This window comes from Apaloderma vittatum, unplaced genomic scaffold (genome assembly GCF_000703405.1).
Source record: "Apaloderma vittatum isolate BGI_N311 unplaced genomic scaffold, ASM70340v1 scaffold3456, whole genome shotgun sequence".
Lineage (NCBI taxonomy): Eukaryota > Metazoa > Chordata > Aves > Trogoniformes > Trogonidae > Apaloderma > Apaloderma vittatum.
This window is the reverse complement of record NW_009723201.1, coordinates 27,535-47,032: the sequence shown is the minus strand read 5'-3', so window position 1 is coordinate 47,032 and position 19,498 is coordinate 27,535. Positions and strand designations below refer to the sequence as shown.

At 36.6% G+C, this 19,498-nt stretch overlaps 1 protein-coding gene across 1 annotated transcript in view; it reads left to right on the top strand.

Moving 5' to 3' along the window:
* Positions 1 to 19,498, top strand: part of KCNH8 (potassium voltage-gated channel, subfamily H (eag-related), member 8) — a gene marked incomplete at both ends in the record, with an annotated part of 54,864 nt that overhangs the window by 9,470 nt on the left and 25,896 nt on the right. The window contains 2 exons of the mRNA XM_009872006.1: positions 8,213 to 8,370; positions 13,457 to 13,664. Coding sequence (XP_009870308.1) covers positions 8,213 to 8,370; positions 13,457 to 13,664 — 366 coding nt within the window. The remainder of the gene's footprint in view (positions 1 to 8,212; positions 8,371 to 13,456; positions 13,665 to 19,498) is intronic.

Below are 19,498 nucleotides of genomic sequence, written 5' to 3'. Positions count from 1 at the left end.
CCTTTGGATTATCCTTTTTCTCTTTTTTTTTTTCTAAACAGGGATTAGAAATTGAGATTATACAAAACAAGTATTGTGCTTTTGAAATTGGAAAAATATATTATTCTGGAAAACATCTTAAGGATTAGTGGGATAGCTTGAGGAATATCAGTTTATGGTTTTCAGTCTTTTTATATCATTTAGAATTGCAACCTGTATCATGCACTAAGCAGAACCTCCATTTTTTTGATATAATCTTTTTTGCCCGTTGTTGAGCAGTTTAAATTGGTGTTTTCATACCATTCACTGAGTGAATGTGTTTGCATGTGAATATGAACATGACAGAAATCTAGAAAGGGATGGTTTGGTAAAGGATGTAACATCCTACAGAGCTTTAATTTTAGAGAGGTCATCAAACAGTTCCAGAATCCTGTGGACTTGCTCAGATTTCTCAGCACATTTCTGCCCAGCTGTAAAATAAATTGTCTTTTCATCAGAACTGAGCACTGCTAGAGCATGGTTTTTCACACTGGAAGCTTGTGAAAAACAACAAAAAAAAAGGTCACAAATAGATGAATAAAAGCCATTAGAACACTCAGATAAGGAAAGAAGAAAGTTGGAGCTTTTCAGTTAAATGATGGTATTGACTTAAGAAATTTGAAATCAGAATGTCACAAAAGTGTGTAGCTATGGTAATTGCAAGCTTGGAAGACTGGGTAGTGTTGATCCCAGCCTTCTGACATTTACTGCTGTGGTTACTGCACAAGAGCTTCACTGAAGTAAAATATATAAATAAGTTAGGACCTGTAACTGCATAGAGCTAACATTTTTTAATGTAGACACTTTCATAGCTGAAGAAAACGGGTTTGTTTTTTATACAAATTAATTTTCTTTAATCTTTCAGTGTAACTTTGTACAAGTTTCAGAGCTTTTCTTGCAAGATTTTTTATTTTAAAAGTGATGTGTGCCATTGTCTTAGCATAGTGGAAATAATAGACTGAGAGAATTCATGCAGATTGAGCTAGTTATCCATGGGATCAGACCACAATATAAATCAGAGTCAAGGTTTAGGTTTGAGTTTTATTGTATCAAATGGGTTTTTTTGCAAATGAGATTTGTCAACCAGTTTATTTGCTCTGTACACATCTTTGGGACTTAGTGCCTGAGAGGGCTTCTGGTTTACCTTGGGCAGTGTGGGTAGGGGAAGGTGATCAGTCTGCAGGACTGGAAAAGCAGAAAAGAATTGCTTCAACAGGTGCCTGTGGCCAGAGGATGTGAGCAGTAGAAGCTTGTGTTCACACACAACAGGGGAGCGGGAATGAAAGATGTAGGGTGAAAGCTGTAAGGGTGTAAAAGAGAAGATGAAGATACAAGGAGGCAAGAGATTTACCTAGTGTGACTAAGCAGAGCAATGTTTCTGAGGGCAATTGGCCATTGATTTTCCCTCTCAGTCCCCATGTGTTGCCTGGTCTAGTCGAGAGGTGGTGTCCCAGCCCACAACAGGGACTAGATGATCTCTAAGGTCCCTAGGCCATTCTATGATTCTATGACTTGCTACTGGATTTTTCTTAACATTGATTCTAGCTGCGGAAATAGATTTGAAATAACTGAGGGAAAAAAAAAAAAAAAGAAAACCCAGAAGCTATATTTAAATCTTTTGGGGTGGCAAGAGGGCTGCATGTGTGACATGATTACTTGTTTCAAGCCTACTGAAACTGGAGATCTGAGGCTCTCCCTATTGAGTGCTCCCAGGTCAAATTCACCATCGTGTTTGACAGCTGTAAAATTACTTGCTGCTTTGTGGGCTTACACACTTAGCTTATGTTAAGCTCACAGGCTCACCTGTACAGCAGTAAGTGGGGAAGGAGCAAAAGTATGCAACACAAGTCAGGGATCAGTTAAAATGCCCGAGTGTTTGTTGAAAAAACAAGTGTACCAATGATAAAATGTTGTAAAAACCTGTGGAAAAAAACCCACCTTGTAGTTTATACGTGACTTAAGGGCCTTTCTTAAAGTTATCAGGATAGTATAGACTTTATCTTTGGCTTTAATTTGCTTGGAATCTGACTTTTTGCTGTCTAATTTAAATGAAATTGAATTATCTGACTTGAAATAAGAAGGCAGGTTTTCTTCTAATGAAGACAAGAATAGAGCAGCTTTGCCTTTTCTTTTCTCTCTACATCAAGTAGATGTACGTCAGCAAAGAGATTGTAGTTCAGTTCTTGTCCCAGTCTGAAACAAACGTATTAAACACATCATTAAGTACGAAGCTTGCGTGGGCTGAAGTTTGCTGTTAGAGCATACTTGAAGATAATACATTCAGACAAACTTCTTGTAGAAAACTTTTGACCCACTGATTTTCCAAAGATATTGAAGTCACTTCATGTATGCTTTGATAATCAACTCAGAGATTAAACGTCCCTCTTGCCTGGTTTACAGCTGTAACCAGAAAAATTGTTGCCCTTCATGCTGTAGGAAATGGTTAAAACCCACCTCGTTTCAGGAGATTTGGAATACAAATTCAGCACTAATGGAAACTGTAGTTTTGATGCTCTGGAGTTGTCCAGAATCTCCAAAGCTTTACAATATTAATGCTTGTCTTGAATTTCAGATGGTTCTTTGATAAATAAGTGTCTTTGATAGGTAGAAGTTAGTGCACAGTAAGACTCACAAACAATTTATAACATTGAATAATCCATGGGTACTTTCAGAACAAGTTATTGTACAATTTTGCTGTATAACTACACTTTGTTGCCTGAATTTGAATACCATTCCTGTTGCTCAAAGCCTTAATGATAAGCAAACATTTATTTTTAAAAAGAAAAAAAAATCTTTCACTTTTTAAACAATATTCCCAAAAGGCTGTGAAACATGTAATTCCTAAAAATAATAAAATCTCCGAGGAGAAATGATCGTATGTACATTTGCATTAAAGATATTTTTGTACTTTTAGAAGTTTCTTGCCTCAGGAGTTTTGTTTTGGTTTCATTTTTTGTTTCCCTTTATAGCTTTCTCAGTAAGTACTTTAGCACAGCACTTAAGCTGTAAATAAATTTGCCCAGATGAAGAAACTGTTTATACCCAAGTATAGCTCAGGAAGCTGTCAAGAAATAAAAGATGGATCACACTCATCTCCTTCCCTCTGTTTTTTTTATCTAATGAGTTGGATGCAGAAAGAAGCACTTACCATTTCCTGTTCTCTTTTATATATATAAGCGTTATCTGGGGCTGTTGTCCTAAACTGCTTTGATAAGAAGACAGAAAGAGGTGTTGTGCAGAAAAACCTCTAATCACTTCAGTCTTAAACAGTGAATTCCATGTGCGCTTCGATAAGCCTCTGGTGTACTGGATGTCTTAGGGGAATTTAAAAGAAGTTATTTATCTCCTTTTCTGATGCAGCTCCAGTTGTTTCGCAAATGCTAATGTGCAATAAGTAAGCAAATCCTTTTTCTACCTTTGATAACTACACACTGGAGGTTTCTGAGATAAATGAGAATGAGAATTTTCAAAATACTACTGATGTAAATATCCTTATCTTTCCTTCATTTCCTTCTTACCTGCAGCAGGCAAATCTGATGAAGTAGTTATGTATGTGGCTGGTGCTACCACACTGATCTGTAAAAGCAAATAGTAACCAACTAACTCTACTAAGCACCTGTGGAGTTGAACTGACCCCCTTGCTCATTATGAACCATAGCAAATCATGCTAATTTCACATCTTAATTGTATTGTTGAGAATTGCAGAACATTTTGTAGCTTTAAGAATGCAGGGCCATCTGAGAACACTTGGTGATCTAATCTAAAATTTTTATATCTCTGATTTTACTTCTACCTACTCTTCAGCTTGAGGATTTTGTGGAATCAAAACAGTAGTTCTTAAAGCATGAACCAAATATAATGTACATGACCTCAGTCAGTGGAAACAGATAGCCTCAGATATGTGTCTAGGTCACTTTGTGTTAAGGCTTTGCACTAAATCCTGACAAATTTACCAAAACAATGAGAATTTGCCCAAAGATTTCCTTTATTTAGGAGACTCTAGTGGGTGAAAGAGAGGGAATGGCAGAGATCAAACTGTCAGAAATACCATGGATCCACTACTTTCAGTGTATGGGTTAACTAGTACATGTCAAAGGAAATAGACAGCAGACTGTCTAAATTCAAACTGCAGAAAACAGCGTAAAACCTTTCTACCAGAGAAACCTGGGAAGTAATTCTTTCCCAGACCCAGATCTGGCATTAGAACTGGGCATTTGATCAAAAGACATCCCAAAGATCTTTTCTAATACCTCAAAGAAATGATCCAACATGATTCTCTCTCTGTGTTGAGTCTCTTCTCTTTTGCCCTTGGTACTGCATCTATGGGGGAAAAAAATGCTTCCTGGCTCCTTGCACGTAATGGCTAAGTGACTTGGAGATCAGGTCTTACTCTACCTAGTCCTAGTGTAACCTGCCTAAGAAACATGTAGAAAGAAATGCAAATCAATCTCTTCTCCCTTCAAAGCTACAAAGCAAAGGGGAAAACAGAGTAATTCAATGTTGCAAAGGATAGTCATGACAATCAAATCTGCCTTTCTCCTCCCTGGCACATCTACGGATATATATACACCTCATGTACAAAAGTTACATGAGTCCACGTATGTGTTGTGTGCTTAGATATCTTTAGTATGACATTGTGTTATACAGTATAAGAATGTTCAGTGTAAATCCGAATGATGTAAGGTCATCACCTCATTCACTAAGCCACATTTGATTTCCAAAATGACTTTACCTGAAGTCAATGTCTGCCCAGTATTGCCTATTTTGTCTAAGAAGCCTATCAGTGAATGAAAACAAGTAAAAGTCAGCTCTCTTTTTAGTATTCTGGAGCTGTGTAAACCAAGAAAGTTGAATTTATTACATCAAGTAAATTAAAGTCCAGGCATTATTTTCTAATTTTTTTGTCTTTTGTCTTGAGATCTCTTTGCTAGAGTTTTAAGGCTGTAGTTGTTACACTGCTTTCTGTTCACAACTGATATTCTTGGGTTTGTAACAGCTTTGTACTAAGCCCATGCTGACACTCCTAGCTAGTAGAAATCTCTTTTGTTGTTGTTTATCAAGCCAGAATCTTTCTTGGGTCTTAGATAGCTTTTGCCTATCATGTGGAAACGTTTGATCGATTGGATTGGTGGCAGTTATCCAACTTCTTTATGAAAAACTACTGTATCACTATGGACTTAATCAGCCAAAATGAATCCTCTAGAAACAGTTTTGTTTATAAACAAGCCCATAGTAGCAACATTTTGAAACTGAGCAGGAAGCTGGCTTCAGCTTTTATGTGTCTCATATTCTGGTTAATGCAAACCTTCAAAATGCAGTGATACAGGATGAAATAACTTGAGCATATCTAAGTATTCTGCAGCAATCAGCTGGTTGGTGTGTCAAAAAGACGTAATTTCCTTACTGAAAGGCAATGGGTTTGCTTCATACCCCCAGTGAACTTCTGGCATTATTTGTATTTTCATGTGTATTGTTATTACTACACATTTAACATCCATGCCAGAATGATCTGCTTTCCCTGTGATTAGCAAATCCATTGTTTACTGGATCATCACTTTCAGAGGTACACACACACGTTATTAAAATTACTGTGGCGAATTCCATTTCCTTTGCATTTCTCTAATTTTCTGAGATTTTATTAAGAGCTAATAGTAGTGACTCAGAAAGTGGTTCTCAGTAAATTCCACTTAGAATATTAGGTGGAATTTTGTCTTCAAAAATCTCCTCGAAATGTCTAATGCCTCTTTTGATATAAGTTTCTGTGACATCTGCAGGCATCAGAGTGATAAATTTTCCTAATTCATTTCAAATGAATTACGTTTCTTGTTTTTAGAAAATAAGAGACAAGTAGACTCTAATATTCTACACATCTTCAGTTTTGTTAGTCATTTACATTTTGTTCTCTCTTTCAAATTTCTAATTTTGAGCAGTTACTGATCTTTTCTGAATTTTGGTTACATTTTTTGGTTATTTTGTATCTAACAATTTTTTAAGTTTATTTGTTTCAGGTTCATTTTGACTAGGAATGCTTACTGATTTTCCTTAATGTCCTGAACATAAATTCATGCTTAAAATTTGTTCCAAACATATGTGTTGATAAAGAAATTGGGGTCTTCAGTAAAGCTTCTTTTACACTTCCAAGTGCACATCATAATTATATCATATTTTCACAATGTCAATGTATAATAAAATCACATTTTCCAGATCCAAACAGTTACTGATTTTTAGTTCAAAAATAGCTTTTTTCCCCTCCATTAAAATAGGTTGCAGCACTAATTTACTCCAGACTGCCACAGAACACCTACTCCCATGTAAGGTAGTTTTTAATTTTTAGAAACCATTAGGAACTGCCTACAAACCTAAGAGCAGCTGAATCTACTACTCCTACCAGTAATCCTGCTACCACCCACTTTTTAGCTCTAACTTGATTTGCATTAAAACCAAATTACAAAATGAATACTGTTAGTGTTTATTATGTTTATTATTACTATTAGTGTTCATTATGTTTTAATCACAAAGAGACGAAACCTGAGGTACGCTTAGTTTTTAAAACTTCATAGCTTTCTTTTTTTTCCAGGAATGTGCTAATTGGAGTATGTTTACCTAGCACACAAGAAACTAGCTGTGAGGAAAAGAAATATCTGCAATATCTGCATCCAAAGAGAAAACAAATCCCTTGAATAGACTGAAACTATGAAATACTTTTATTCTGTGTTTGTTTTCATTCACAAGGCAAACATTAGCTTCCTATACCTTCCCCCTGCTGTTGGGCAAGAATTTCACTTTTAGGTTCTTCCATTTGGCTCTTCTGCCTCCCCTTCCCCAGAGGCTGCAGTAGACATCTGCTTGGGCAGCAAACATTTCCCAAACATCTACACGCTCTTTACTGTTTGTTGTGAGGAGCCAGTCCCCAGCAGCTGCTACTGCCACCTCCCAACAAGAGCAATGAGTAGAACGGGCAGCTGAAGGTGGATCTTCTTGTGCCTCGTGTGGCAGGAAGAAAGGAGGCAGTGCAGCCATTGCTGCCATAGACAGAGGCACAGGGAATGCAGTTCCCTCCTTGTAACACTTAATAATAGACTACATAAATCACAAATAATACAGTTCACGTGTCTGTTATATGCTGGACCAGCACCTAAAAAACTGCCTCTCATAACCTGGATATTAAACAAAGCCCATTGTCACTCACGTTACTAAGACCATCACACTGCAGTTCTTATTTTTTAATGAGATAAAAGTCAATCACACTCTGAATGTCTTCCTAACAGTTGGGATCACTTCTTCAGCTTTTATGAGTTGGTCTTCAACATAAGGCATTACAAGTTGCAAGGCAGCAGGCTAATTATCTTGCTGTAAAACACAGCTTTAATGGTTGACTGCACTCTATTCTGACATTGTAAAAGTTGAACAAGTAGTTCTTACTAAGGTTAATAGAAACTGGGTGCATAGCTCGAGGACAGATTATACTCTTTGTCTTGTAGGACATGAAAAAAATTGAGACTCTCTTGTCAAGACCTGAGCTTGTCTTTGAGTGTTAATGAGTTTTAGCAAGACATGTCAAAAGCATATCTTATGTTGAAAGACACTCATCCTGGAATGTTAGATAGGAACATACAAAATGCACAAGCCACCAAGCAATTCATATCACATTTGCGATTTCCAGCGTAGCCCAAAAGCTTTTTTTCCAAGTGAGTTCAGCACTTTTCTGTTCATAAAAAAATGGTTATCCTTGAGGATGACATTTGTTCTCTGTGCCGGGCAGTTATTACTAAAAGAAAGTTTTGATTATATCTTTAAAATAAGTTAATTTATTTTAATCTTAAAAGAAGCATAAATAAGTTTTATGCACATCAATCATATCCTCGTTTTTCATTAAGAAAACTACCAATATTTGGTAATTTAAAGAGTGATATGGGTGGGAGTTTTGTTAATTCAAGCTTCCTTTGAAATCAGTGAGTTTTAAACATTTAAATATTCTTTTTACTTCTTGCAAAGAACAACTTTATACATCAGTTGGTTTAACTCTACATACATGAATCTCTTACCACTATATTTTATTTGTTTATGTATTAGATTCTTCATCTGTTTTTTTGCCATGCATAAGAAAAACAGTCAGTGTTATGATGGATTCCTGGTGGTATCCCCAGGAGTCAAGAAATCACTGTCTCTGATTCTGTTATTCTTTGTCAAGCAGATATTATTTTAAATTTCCGAACAACATATGTCAGCAAGTCTGGCCAAGTTATATTTGAAGCAAGATCTATTTGTATCCACTACGTGACTACCTGGTTTATTATTGATTTAATTGCTGCACTTCCTTTTGATCTTCTCTATGCTTTCAATGTCACTGTGGTAAGTACTAACCTGACTTTTTTAATTGCTCTTTTCTTCAAGAGTGATTTGTTGGGTTGTTGGGTTGGGTTTTGTTCGGTTTTTTTTCCTGTATCTGAACCAGCTTTGTAGTGTATTTTGACACTAGATGCTGAAGGAAGGAATGCAGTGTAATTGTACATGATGATTAAAAGTATTACAGGATTAAGTGTCAAAGTGGCCATTCATTATCATGAAGAACACATAGGTACCATTTTTTAGATTTAGTTATCCTTACTTTGTAACCAGTTGAACTTATGTTTTCTTAATTTTTACTTAGTGTACTCAAATACAATTTCTTATGGGTTTTGCTCTCTTATGCTGCGTAAATTCAATCTCCTATTTTTCAAGACTCATAAATTGTTACCGTATAAAGTAAATCATTATTATGGGCAGCATGCTCAGTATTCTTTACTTAGCCAGGAATCTTCATCATTCTGTTTTACTGTGGGTGTTCTAGTGCAAAAATTACAATATGATCACTATTTTTTGTGTGTGTTCTTACAATTGCCATTAACTGTGGCTTTGGTTTCAACTCATCTGTTTTTAGAAATATAATGATGAAATGCTCAAGACATTTTGAAAAATGTGTGGATCTAACACCTGGTGATGTCATAATCATGAAGGGTTACATTTGTATTGGTTTACTTATGCAAAGACAAGTTTTTCTTCTGATGTTGACAGAGGTTTCTCGAATTTGTAGATTTTTCACATAACAGACAGGTTTTTAAGCTGTGAGCTAATTCTCAGAATTTTGATCTTTCGTAAAGAGATGCATTCAATCTCATTTTCACTGAAGATGAATTACAGACAAGTACACAGATTATAGGATAGACACATATCAGAAAAAAAAACATAGAAAAACACTAGTCAGGAAGCCTCCCATGTAAGATATCATGTTTGATTTTATCATTTAGTTCCATTTCCTTCGATGACCTTCCTTTCCACTCCATTTGTTCCAGTAAGAATCCTCTATCTTATGCTAGAGCAGTAGCTTTTAGGATCAAGCAGTTACTAGTTCCCTGTTTTTAAATCACTGGTTTATTTATAACCAATAAGTAATCTATTTAAATACACTATTATCTCAGTTTATCCCTTACATTAAAACCAAATAGCTAGCATAACTGTGTTGGTTTAATTTCCATTAATTTTCATTAAGAAATTTTCATTGAATGAACTGGGTCTGATGTTTTCCTCCAAGGAGAAAACTGAAAAAAAAAATTTATTTTTTTTTTTCATTAGGAAGACCGATATCTTCCCTTCAACTGCTTCAGCCCAACTTTGGTAGCTATCTGTTATATGGTAAAGACCACTACATAATAAAGAGCCAAGGGTCAGCTCTCTCTTCCCTCTGGTAACTGAGAACAAACCCAGAATTTGGGAGTCTGCACCCTGCCTTCACCCCAGCAAAGTCAGTCTTTTTGTTCTCTATATGATTCCTCAGCAGTGGGAACAGAGTGCCTTAGTATATCATATTTCCTACTGTGGCAAGACTTGGAAACTTTTAATACATTACTACCAATTGCTTCAAGACTAGAGTGAGGTGCTTACCAGATTCCACTGTTTTCAGATTTTATGATTCAATAAGCTGTTTCCTCATGTCTGTTCTGAGATTTTCACTTCATTGATTCTCTGATGTTGCCTCAACAGAATGGTGAGAATGGTGAGGGAGCATCTTACTTCTTCGTTGTTCAGGCCCCAGCACAAAGGCCAAAGCTTTAAGGACGCTCTAAATTCTGCAAGCTATTGGTATAGTGCCAGGCATACCTATGCACCTGTGTCATCCTCCAGTTGGAGATTTGTGAAATTACAGTGCTTGAAAAAGGTGTGGAGTTTCTTGCCATCCTTGGAGATATTTCAAAAGAAGAAAAGGAAAACTCTATGAGTTGTCTCTGCTGCATTTATATCTTGCAGGTATTCTGCCCTAGCATTAAGTAGGGGACTTTCTGAAGGTCTGAGACATCAAGCACATTTCTCCCTAAACTGAATGCCTGCTGAGATCACAGATCCTTCCGTCCTTGTATTCATCTGACGTAAAGAATCCCCTAATCTCTGGAAATATAGTATGAAATGCCACCAAAGTAAAAACCAGGCTATTAAACACCAGTTATAATTTACTCCCCTCTGAGTAGCTGCTAATGGTTAGAGAGAAGGAGTAGTTTTTTGAGAAAAAACAACTAAACAAGCAGACAAAAAAGATTAAAGATCTCTGCTGCAGGGCATTTCTTAAAACGTATCACGTTTCCTTATTAATTCCATTTTGGTTTAGGACAGGATTCTTCCAAGCAGAGAATTGCATCCCCAGTGTGTGGCAACTTTGTTGCTCAGCACCACACTATGACTGCGTTTGTGTTAGATAAAATTCTGTGTCTGTCATTTTGACAGAAAAAGGTTAACCCAGATAGTCTAAAATGATTAACCAAATGGAAAATTCAGATGATTTTATATCTGTTGGCAAAGCAAAATCTGTACAGGCACAAGTATGAGTGCTGACTCCTCATTTTGTCTTTCTAAATTTGTGATACAGAAAAGAAAGCTGCCTGATGGTATTTCAGGTCTTCCAATGACAGATTGGACACAATACAAGAAGAGTTTTTGGCACGACTAATGAGAAAATTCAATGCAAGTACATATGATTAATTACAACTCTGTTCAAATTTATGCAGCAATTATTTCAAAATTAGGCAGTCTTTAGGCCCTGAGATGAAACATGTCTCCACATCAAAAAGAATATTATGATATCTGATTCACTGTTTTTATTTCTATCAGTGTTCTGTAACTTAATAAAAATGGTCAAATTTAATCACAAGTCATAACATGCAGGGAACACTTATTATTGTAACAGCCTTTTTGAAATTTCTTATTTGTAAGAACCTAATAAAAAATAATTTCACCGAAGTTATCATTATTTGGTTGTGATATGGTAGAACATAGGCAGCCATGTAAAGATGAAGACTCCAATGTGAAGGCCATAGCACATATACAATTATTATATTTACAATAATTATATATATGTTCATACATTACTACAGCACCTTGAATAATCGGTCCTGAATAGGGATGCCTTTATGATAAGAGTGCAGCAGAACCATTTTTGGTTCAAACAAGCTGATAAGAGAGAAGAAAAGGGGACTTTGGGAAATTAATTCCCTCAGAAAAAGAAGCAGTTGGTATAGTAGCTTGGCATTCAGTTAGAATAATTGTATTTTAATAGTTGTGTAATTGCATTAATAAAAATATGGCAATGCCTTCAAATATTTTACAGCCTTCTGCCCCAGACTTGCAGATATTTTTGTGCTTAAGGCCACAGACTTAACTAATTTCACTGACTTACTGTAGATGACATAAGATGGATAGAAGAAAGGCAAGAAGAGAAGACCTGGTAATTTTTTGTGTGCTCTAATGTCAAATCTTATTCTCGACAGCAGTGAACCTCAAAATATTTTAATAAGTGTCATATTTTTGTTGACGTTTTTTCCTTGCTATGTACATGAGAAAAAATGCAAAGGTTTCTGAGGGGAAAACAAAAAAGAAATATTGGACAGTAAGTACTGCATGAGGAAACTCATGGGAGAATTACTTATGCACTATCACAATTGTAGTAGGAAAAAAAAAAAGAGTATCCCTAGATTTTTTATTTTCTTTTTTACAGATTTCCCACCTACTTAATTCATGAGACTGGAATAAAATCAATAATTTGTTAAGTCTTCATGAATAAAGCTAAAATACCTAGTGCTACAGAATTTATCAGTCAATCAGAAGCTAGCTGTTAGTGAATGCGCATGTATAAAATTAAGATTTCAGATTTTTGCTTTGCGTAACAGAAGGAGAAAGGTTTATCTTCAAGTTATTCTGGATTAACAAAAGCAAATGGCTGTTGGTTGAGCTGTGCTTTTACGCTTTCTTTTCAGAGAGATCATTAAGTGTTCTGGGAAGAGTGAGGGAAGATGTGTCAATTTGTTTTTATTTTTCTAGCTGATCATGTAGCCTGTATCAGCCAGGTACCTAGCAAGCATTAATCCTAATGTCTTGTTAAGGAAGGTGAAATAAAAGTCTACTGTTAATGAAAATTATGCCTGTTTAATCTTCAAAAATTTAGATTAAAAATATTTGGTATCCTAATCTACATACTGTTTGCTGACTACCCAACAGCTGAAACATAAGTTAAGTATATTCCACATAAAACCTGGAGCTAGGTACACTCTGGTGTGGCTGTTTTTTGTAGGATGCTCTGGAGGGGATCGAGTCATCCAGAGACTGGTCGTTCTGTGTGTTATTTCACTCCTCTGAATCCAGAGCCCATATACTCCATAAACTGATGTACACTCAGGGTGCTGAGCAGATCAGCTGCTGCATTTGGCACACACACTTGAAAGACAATAATATTTTAGGTAAGGAATTAAAGAAGTAGTATTACAAGTTTCAGTACAAGGTTTTTTGGCCTCCAGTTTAATACAGAGCAGTAAAATGTGACCAGACCCCTGAATGCAGTTTTAAATCTAAAGAACAAATCTGACTCTCTGCTCACTTCTTTGCTTCCTTTTTCTGCTGTATGTTACTGCATCTCCCAGGCTTAGTTATTAAGCTGGTTTCATCACATATATACTTGAGTTAAGCTGTTAGCAGAAACAGAAAATCATCATGAGCTTTAAGATGTCTATTTTGTGGTTTCATATTGGAATGAAATGAACATTGGTCAGTTCGAAAATTCTGTTGCTCTGCTGGAGCAGGGAAGGATCCTTTTTTGCACAAACACACATTATTAAGTTAAATCTGAAAGAAGACTGCAGGAAAAAAAACAAACAACAACATGAAAGATCTCCCAATATTTCAAGTTTGTTTTATTTAAATCAAAACCAGTAAATATGTATGTATGCAGTGAAAGTAAATATTTATTTTAATCCCCTTCTTTGCTATTCTCTGCTATCTTGAGTATAAGCAGCTGTGTAAGTGAGGAAGAGTGAGCAAAAATTCATAGAGCATTAGAAGTCAGTTTCCTTTCATTGAAACAGGAGAACTGTGAGTTAGAAATCAACTGCTGACAAGGTTTCTCTCCCTGTTCCACTAGGTTTCCCTTGTCCACCTCCTAAAAACAGTGAGATTGCTACGCCTCTTGCGTCTCCTTCAGAAGTTGGATCGTTACTCCCAGCACAGCACAATTGTTCTCACGCTTCTCATGTCCATGTTTGCCTTGCTTGCTCACTGGATGGCCTGCATTTGGTATGTCATAGGGAAAAGGGAGATGGAACAGAATAACCCCCTTACCTGGGACATAGGTAAGTTCTTCCTCCCATCAGATGCGTATACATATACACGTGTGTATATATCCATATATATGTATGTAAATATATAAAAACACATATATAAGTAACTCAATATTTCCTTTCTTTTTTAATCTCATACAATTATTTAATGCTGTTTGTAGAGAAATAGAAGATAGTCTTGTTGCGAATTTCAGATCAATCTGAAAGAGTGGATTAACTTGAAAAGAAAATGGGAAAAGTAGAAAGCGTGAGAGTTTAAGAGTGATTCAGTGTTTGGGAAATTGAAGATCTGGATAGGATAGGGCAAGAAAGACTGTAGAAGAGCAGATGAGAGAGTACAACCTGATTTGGCAAATTAGGTAAATTCTTCAACAGAGGCTTTCCCTCAAGTGCGCTGATTATTCCTTACTATACATTGAAACAGATAGGCCCTGAAATGCCTTCAAGTTAAAAACTCCCATTGGAGATTTCCTTTAGCTGGTTTGCAGGCTTTGCTCTTTTGCACTGCAGACAAGGTATTTATGAGTGGAGAGATGCGTTTAGAATGCTCAGTTTCCATGCAGTGTTTAATTTCCACCCCAGCCTTCATTCTGATTTCATTGAGTGTTCCAGATTGACCTTTAGATTTTAAGGTTTCCTTTCTTTGTTTAAGGTTTATTATTATTTCTAAGAGTTGTACTAATGTGTAATGGTAGAACTGGGAAACAATATAACTTGTGTAGGAGCCTGGAATCACCAAGTTCATGTACGCTGCTGAGGGTGTGTTGCCCACTAGTGCAACGACTTATACCCTACATTTGCCCAGTTAGGTCATTCTGGTTTTACTGTAGAGATGCATTTCTTTTGCTGTCTTTCTCAGATGCAATATCAATATTAAGCATCCCTTTTTCTCCCTTTACTTTCTAGTTTTATGTGTTCTGTCTTTTTAATTCTTCTTGTATTTACCTTTAACCAAAATCTAGTATGTGTTCTAGAAGCAGGAGATGAAACAAGGCCACCAATAAAATTAACTGGAAGAGGAAAGCCCTGACTGTTTTCTTTATGCTGTTAGATACTAGAGACATGATTAAAAAGCATATGAATAGTTTGGAATATTTAAGTTATCCATGAAAGGAAAAAAAATGTGCATGCGTTCCTTTCATAAACAATGAGTATCTAAAGGTGAGACAGAGTTTTCCAACAGAAGTATTTGGTGGGGGAAATGATGCAAATATTTGTGATCAAAAGCAAGATGACGTGCATTCAAACTGCAGTATGCCTTATTCTTATCTCTTTTAATTTCTTTCTTGTCCAAATATTAGCTAATAATGATAATTCTGAGGGGAAAATCACAAGTATGTTAGAGGTGCCTGACCTCAGATGAGGTGAAGAAGCTGGATCAGGAAGATCCAGAAATTGAAGTAAATACATATCTCAAGTTTGTCCATAGCTTACTAAAAGCTTTGTGAAGTCCTTTTATTCTTTCAGTTTGTTGTTTATTTCTCCTTCCCTTTGTAAACCAGGTCTCTGACCTGCTGCTGAACTCCTCACAGAGTGCAAACCTCTCAAAGAAAAGACTGCAGCTGTAGGGGAGAATATACAAAGAAAGCCCACTGTGCACAAATTGGCCAAATACTGCTAACAGAACAAATCCAGATAATAATAATAATAGTAATATTAAAAAAGAAGAGTCTCTGGCAGGAAGTTGCTACGAGCGCACATTGTCAGCCTATGTAGGCCGCCAGTGATAGCTGATTTGAAAGCTTTCATTGCAGTCCCAATGGTGAGGCTGGGCTGCATCCCTGCTCCCCAGGTGGGGCTGCTGGCACGGCTCCCTACGCAGCCTGTCCCTCTCCCTTTCCCTGAGATGAGGCCATGTTCAGGAAATTCTCCTCACATCCCTTGGGGCTCCTGGCACTTATTGCTCTGAAAACATCAACTTCCACCCCTCAGTTTTGTCCTCTCTTGGGCAATGGCAGTGGTAAGCAAATGTACCGACAACCTCATTAGAATAAATACCAGTTTATCCAGAACAGAGCCATTTCACAGAAGTCCTGTTTACATCTCAGGGAAGAGTGTTGTATCTCTGTTATCATGCACTGATCATTTTCTAGCAGGCTTCCTGGGCAGGTACTGTCTCTTATCAGCTTCTCACCACTGGCTTGTCTCAAGGTGAGCCTCGGTGACCTTCCCTGAACAGCTTCAGACAATGCACCTCCGTGTTGGATGGGGCCAATGCACTTCTTAGTGGTGTAGACTCTTAGACTCTAGCCTCCTGCCTGGCAAAAGGACTTCATTGTTGAGCTTACAGCTTTTTTTTTTTTCAAAAGAGTGTTTTTGCATTTTTGTCTTGAAAACTGTTCTACCAGCTTCATGAATAGTCTCTAAAATATTTGAATTCTATAAATGCATAATGAAAGTTACACTGCAAAGCTCCTATAGATATTATCTCTCTATCTGTCAGAATGGTCATTTCGAAAGTTCCCTTTAGCACTAAGTTAAAGATTTTATGGCTTTGGGGATTTGTTTGGAAGGGTTGCTTGTTGTTGTTTGTTCGGGAGTTTTTTAAGGAAAACACTTTAAAAGTAATAAAGTAATAGAAATTAGTTTAAAAAATGAGCTCAGAATACTCCAGAAACCTGACACAAAGCCATTAGTTTTGGAAAGACCACTTCAGCACTGATAAAATTTCTGTTCAAGCTTTTGTCACACACAGGAGCAGAAAAATAAAATTATATAATTTCTTCAACCAATGCAAATGCTGTTTCTCTCCATACGCAAAGTAGTTGCTGGTGAAACAAAATGAAGTTAAGTCTTGGCCCTCTGTGCTGTAGTTTTTGCTACTCTGGTGATACACAGCTGTTTATATGTAGCTAGTCTTTCTTTTCAGTTTAAGAAATCTTCAAATCACCAATCTGCTGCACCTCACAGCATCCCTGTAGGCAATAGATTGAGGGGAGAACATTAGGGCATGAGTGATTAAGCAAAGTAAAATGAGATTTGGATATGATAATAAATCACGAACAAATAATGTACACTGGAGAAATCTTGCCTGGGATCTAATAAAGGTAGTTTTATTGTAGGACACTGAGGATATTCTGTTCTCCAGTATGAAGGCGTCAACTTGAAATTTTATCTCAGTTTTGGAGAGCACGTAAAAGAAATTTCTTACTGCATGCAAAGCAGTAGAATATGATCCTGAGTTTTGTACGTACAGGTTTTAATTTTAAAACTTTTAATTTTATTACATTAATAACAGAACTGGAGACTCAAGTTTCCATTTCTAAATTCATTCCAGGCATTTGGAGTCTTTCTAATTGGCAATATTAAAAAAATACAACATGAAAAATAGAATTTCTATACTTTTTTATTACAAGGAATGTGTCTCCCCCATGAAAAGTATGTGGTTTACTCTTCACTGGACTATCTCACATGATGTCCATATTGAAAACTAGTACCCTGGGTATGGATGCTGCAATGCATACAGTAGCCAAAATATAGGGATGGGTTTGTTCTAAGAAAGGAAAACCATGCCTAGAACTAAAATATTTCTTTGTTTTTTATATTTGCACCTATTTTGAGGTGAAAAAGCTTCTAGCAACTTCCTTACTCCATTTAATTCTTCCTCAGAAAGCCTGCAGCACAGATTTCAACACTGAGGTTTTGCTGACACTTGAAGCATACGTTTTAAAGCTGCAGTACTGTTAACATATTAATCTGGATCTTGCTGTGCCATCAGATATGCACCATAGCCCAGATCTCACAACACTGACTTCAGTGAGAGTAGCATTTGCTTCTCTGTATCTATTTCTCTGGCTAATTTAAACAAATGAGCTGCTTAATTTGGATTTCTATTGAGGCAATGGGAGTGATAAAGTTCTCCCTATGAAAATAACCAGAAAAGTAAAGTGTATTTTCTTTGTTTATGTTGGGTCTAATTGTAAGCGTTTATTTTATTTTTTTTTTCTTTATTCGGGCACCATTCTTATTGCAAATATTTTAAAAACATGGTTACATTCACAAATTTAGCCATGTGGTTGCGCTATAAGAAATATGTAGTGTCTGGGAATATATTGTTTGTGAACTGTGTCATGACATGGTGGCATTTGGACATATACTAGTGTGGTATAATGTTAAAATCTGGATGTGTTGCTCAGATCTAGTAGTATTGTTGTTTTCATAGATCATGGAATGGTTTGGTTTGCCAGGGACTTTAGAGATCATCTAGTTCCAAGCCCCCTGCCATGGGCAGGGACACCTCCCACTGGACCAGATTGCTCAAAGCCCCAGCCAGCCTGACCTTGAGCACTTCCAGGGAGGAATCGCCCACAACTTCTTTGACAACTGATCATGTGAAATACTTGGAAGATATGCAGTGTGGACACCATTTTCAGGTGTTAAGAAATCTTTACCTCAGCAAGTTCTCCCACCTCAGGAAGCAGTTATTCCATGTTGCCTCCAATTTATGATAAAAACGTGATCACTGGTCTGGTCATTCCCACTTGCCTGAGACAGTGGTACACTCCTTGCTCTGCATTTCCTTTTTAGCTCTTTCAGATCCCTCTCTCTTACATTCTACCCTGTTCCCCTCATTTGTTCTCATTGGTGAAACAGATGTTTCTGAGACACGGCATGGTTTTCAGCAACCTGTAAAAATAAGATTAATTTTCCATTAACTGACTTAGAGTAGATGCTAGACTGTGTTGAGGTTCCTGGCTGATCCTAGCTCTCTAATTCCATTGACTTCACTACACTGGCTCTTATTTCTATAGGTTTAACTGGTATCAGATTTAGGCATAATTCTTTATTTGCTGTCTGCTGTTTTGAATTAGTATATACCAAGCTATCCCCCTTCAAGTTCTTATCCAATATGAGAAATGACTTTTCAATCTCCCTCTATGGGAAGCAGATAATATTGAAAATGTTTCCTATTCCTAAAGGCATTCATTCTGTGAAAACCATATGAGCTGTTGAAACTCAGCTATCTTGAGTGTAATAAGGAGATTAGCAGAAGGCCAAGAGTCAGGATGCTGGTTCCCTTAGATAGTCAAAGCTCTCAGGTATAATTTATATAATTGTCTTGAAAAATAATTCCTTCCTTTCTACCAGAAATTCAGCTGCAACTTTTTAGTAGTCTGCCCATAGTACCACTTACAACATTCTGACCGTGGAGGAGTTGTTATCAAAGCAAAATTAAAAATAAAATAAAACAAAAAAACCCAAACTGTTCTATTATAGCAAATAATGTGAAAGAAAATGTGTTTACTTTAGGAGAGGGTTTAATATCATGTCTGTAAAGGTTATTGTTCAGTTATTTAAATCTTTGTTTCAATAAAATACCTCTACTTTCGTCTCAGGATTTTACTCATTTTCCGTTAGTGTTGTAATTTACAGCATTTTTGAAAATAAGAACACAGTCATGACTGAACCACTGTAGTTTTACATACTCTGCAATAGAAAACTTCCCACACACACTTTGTTTATCACACACTTGCAGTCAAAGCCTTTAAAGGGACTTGGATTCCTGGCTCCCAGTGAAGGATTTATATCCCGAATTATCTCTCAGGCCAATGGGTGGCAGATTTAGGTGCAGAATGAGATGCATAACACCTGAGTGGAACCAGTAGAAAATGCTGAAAACAGAGGGTTGCCTTCAGGTCCTTTCACTGGTGGTTTATACGCCTCATGTTGGGCTGAAGTGAAGTGATAAGCCCTTTTCACATTACTGAAGGACATCAGCTTCGTGTGATGGAATTTAACATAGAAATCCATCAAATAGTGCCGATCTAAACTATTAAATCTAGCAGTGTTGTGATTTCTGAAAGTTTCCCTGTGTTTGTGCGGTGCTGCGCCTCTGCAAGTAGCGA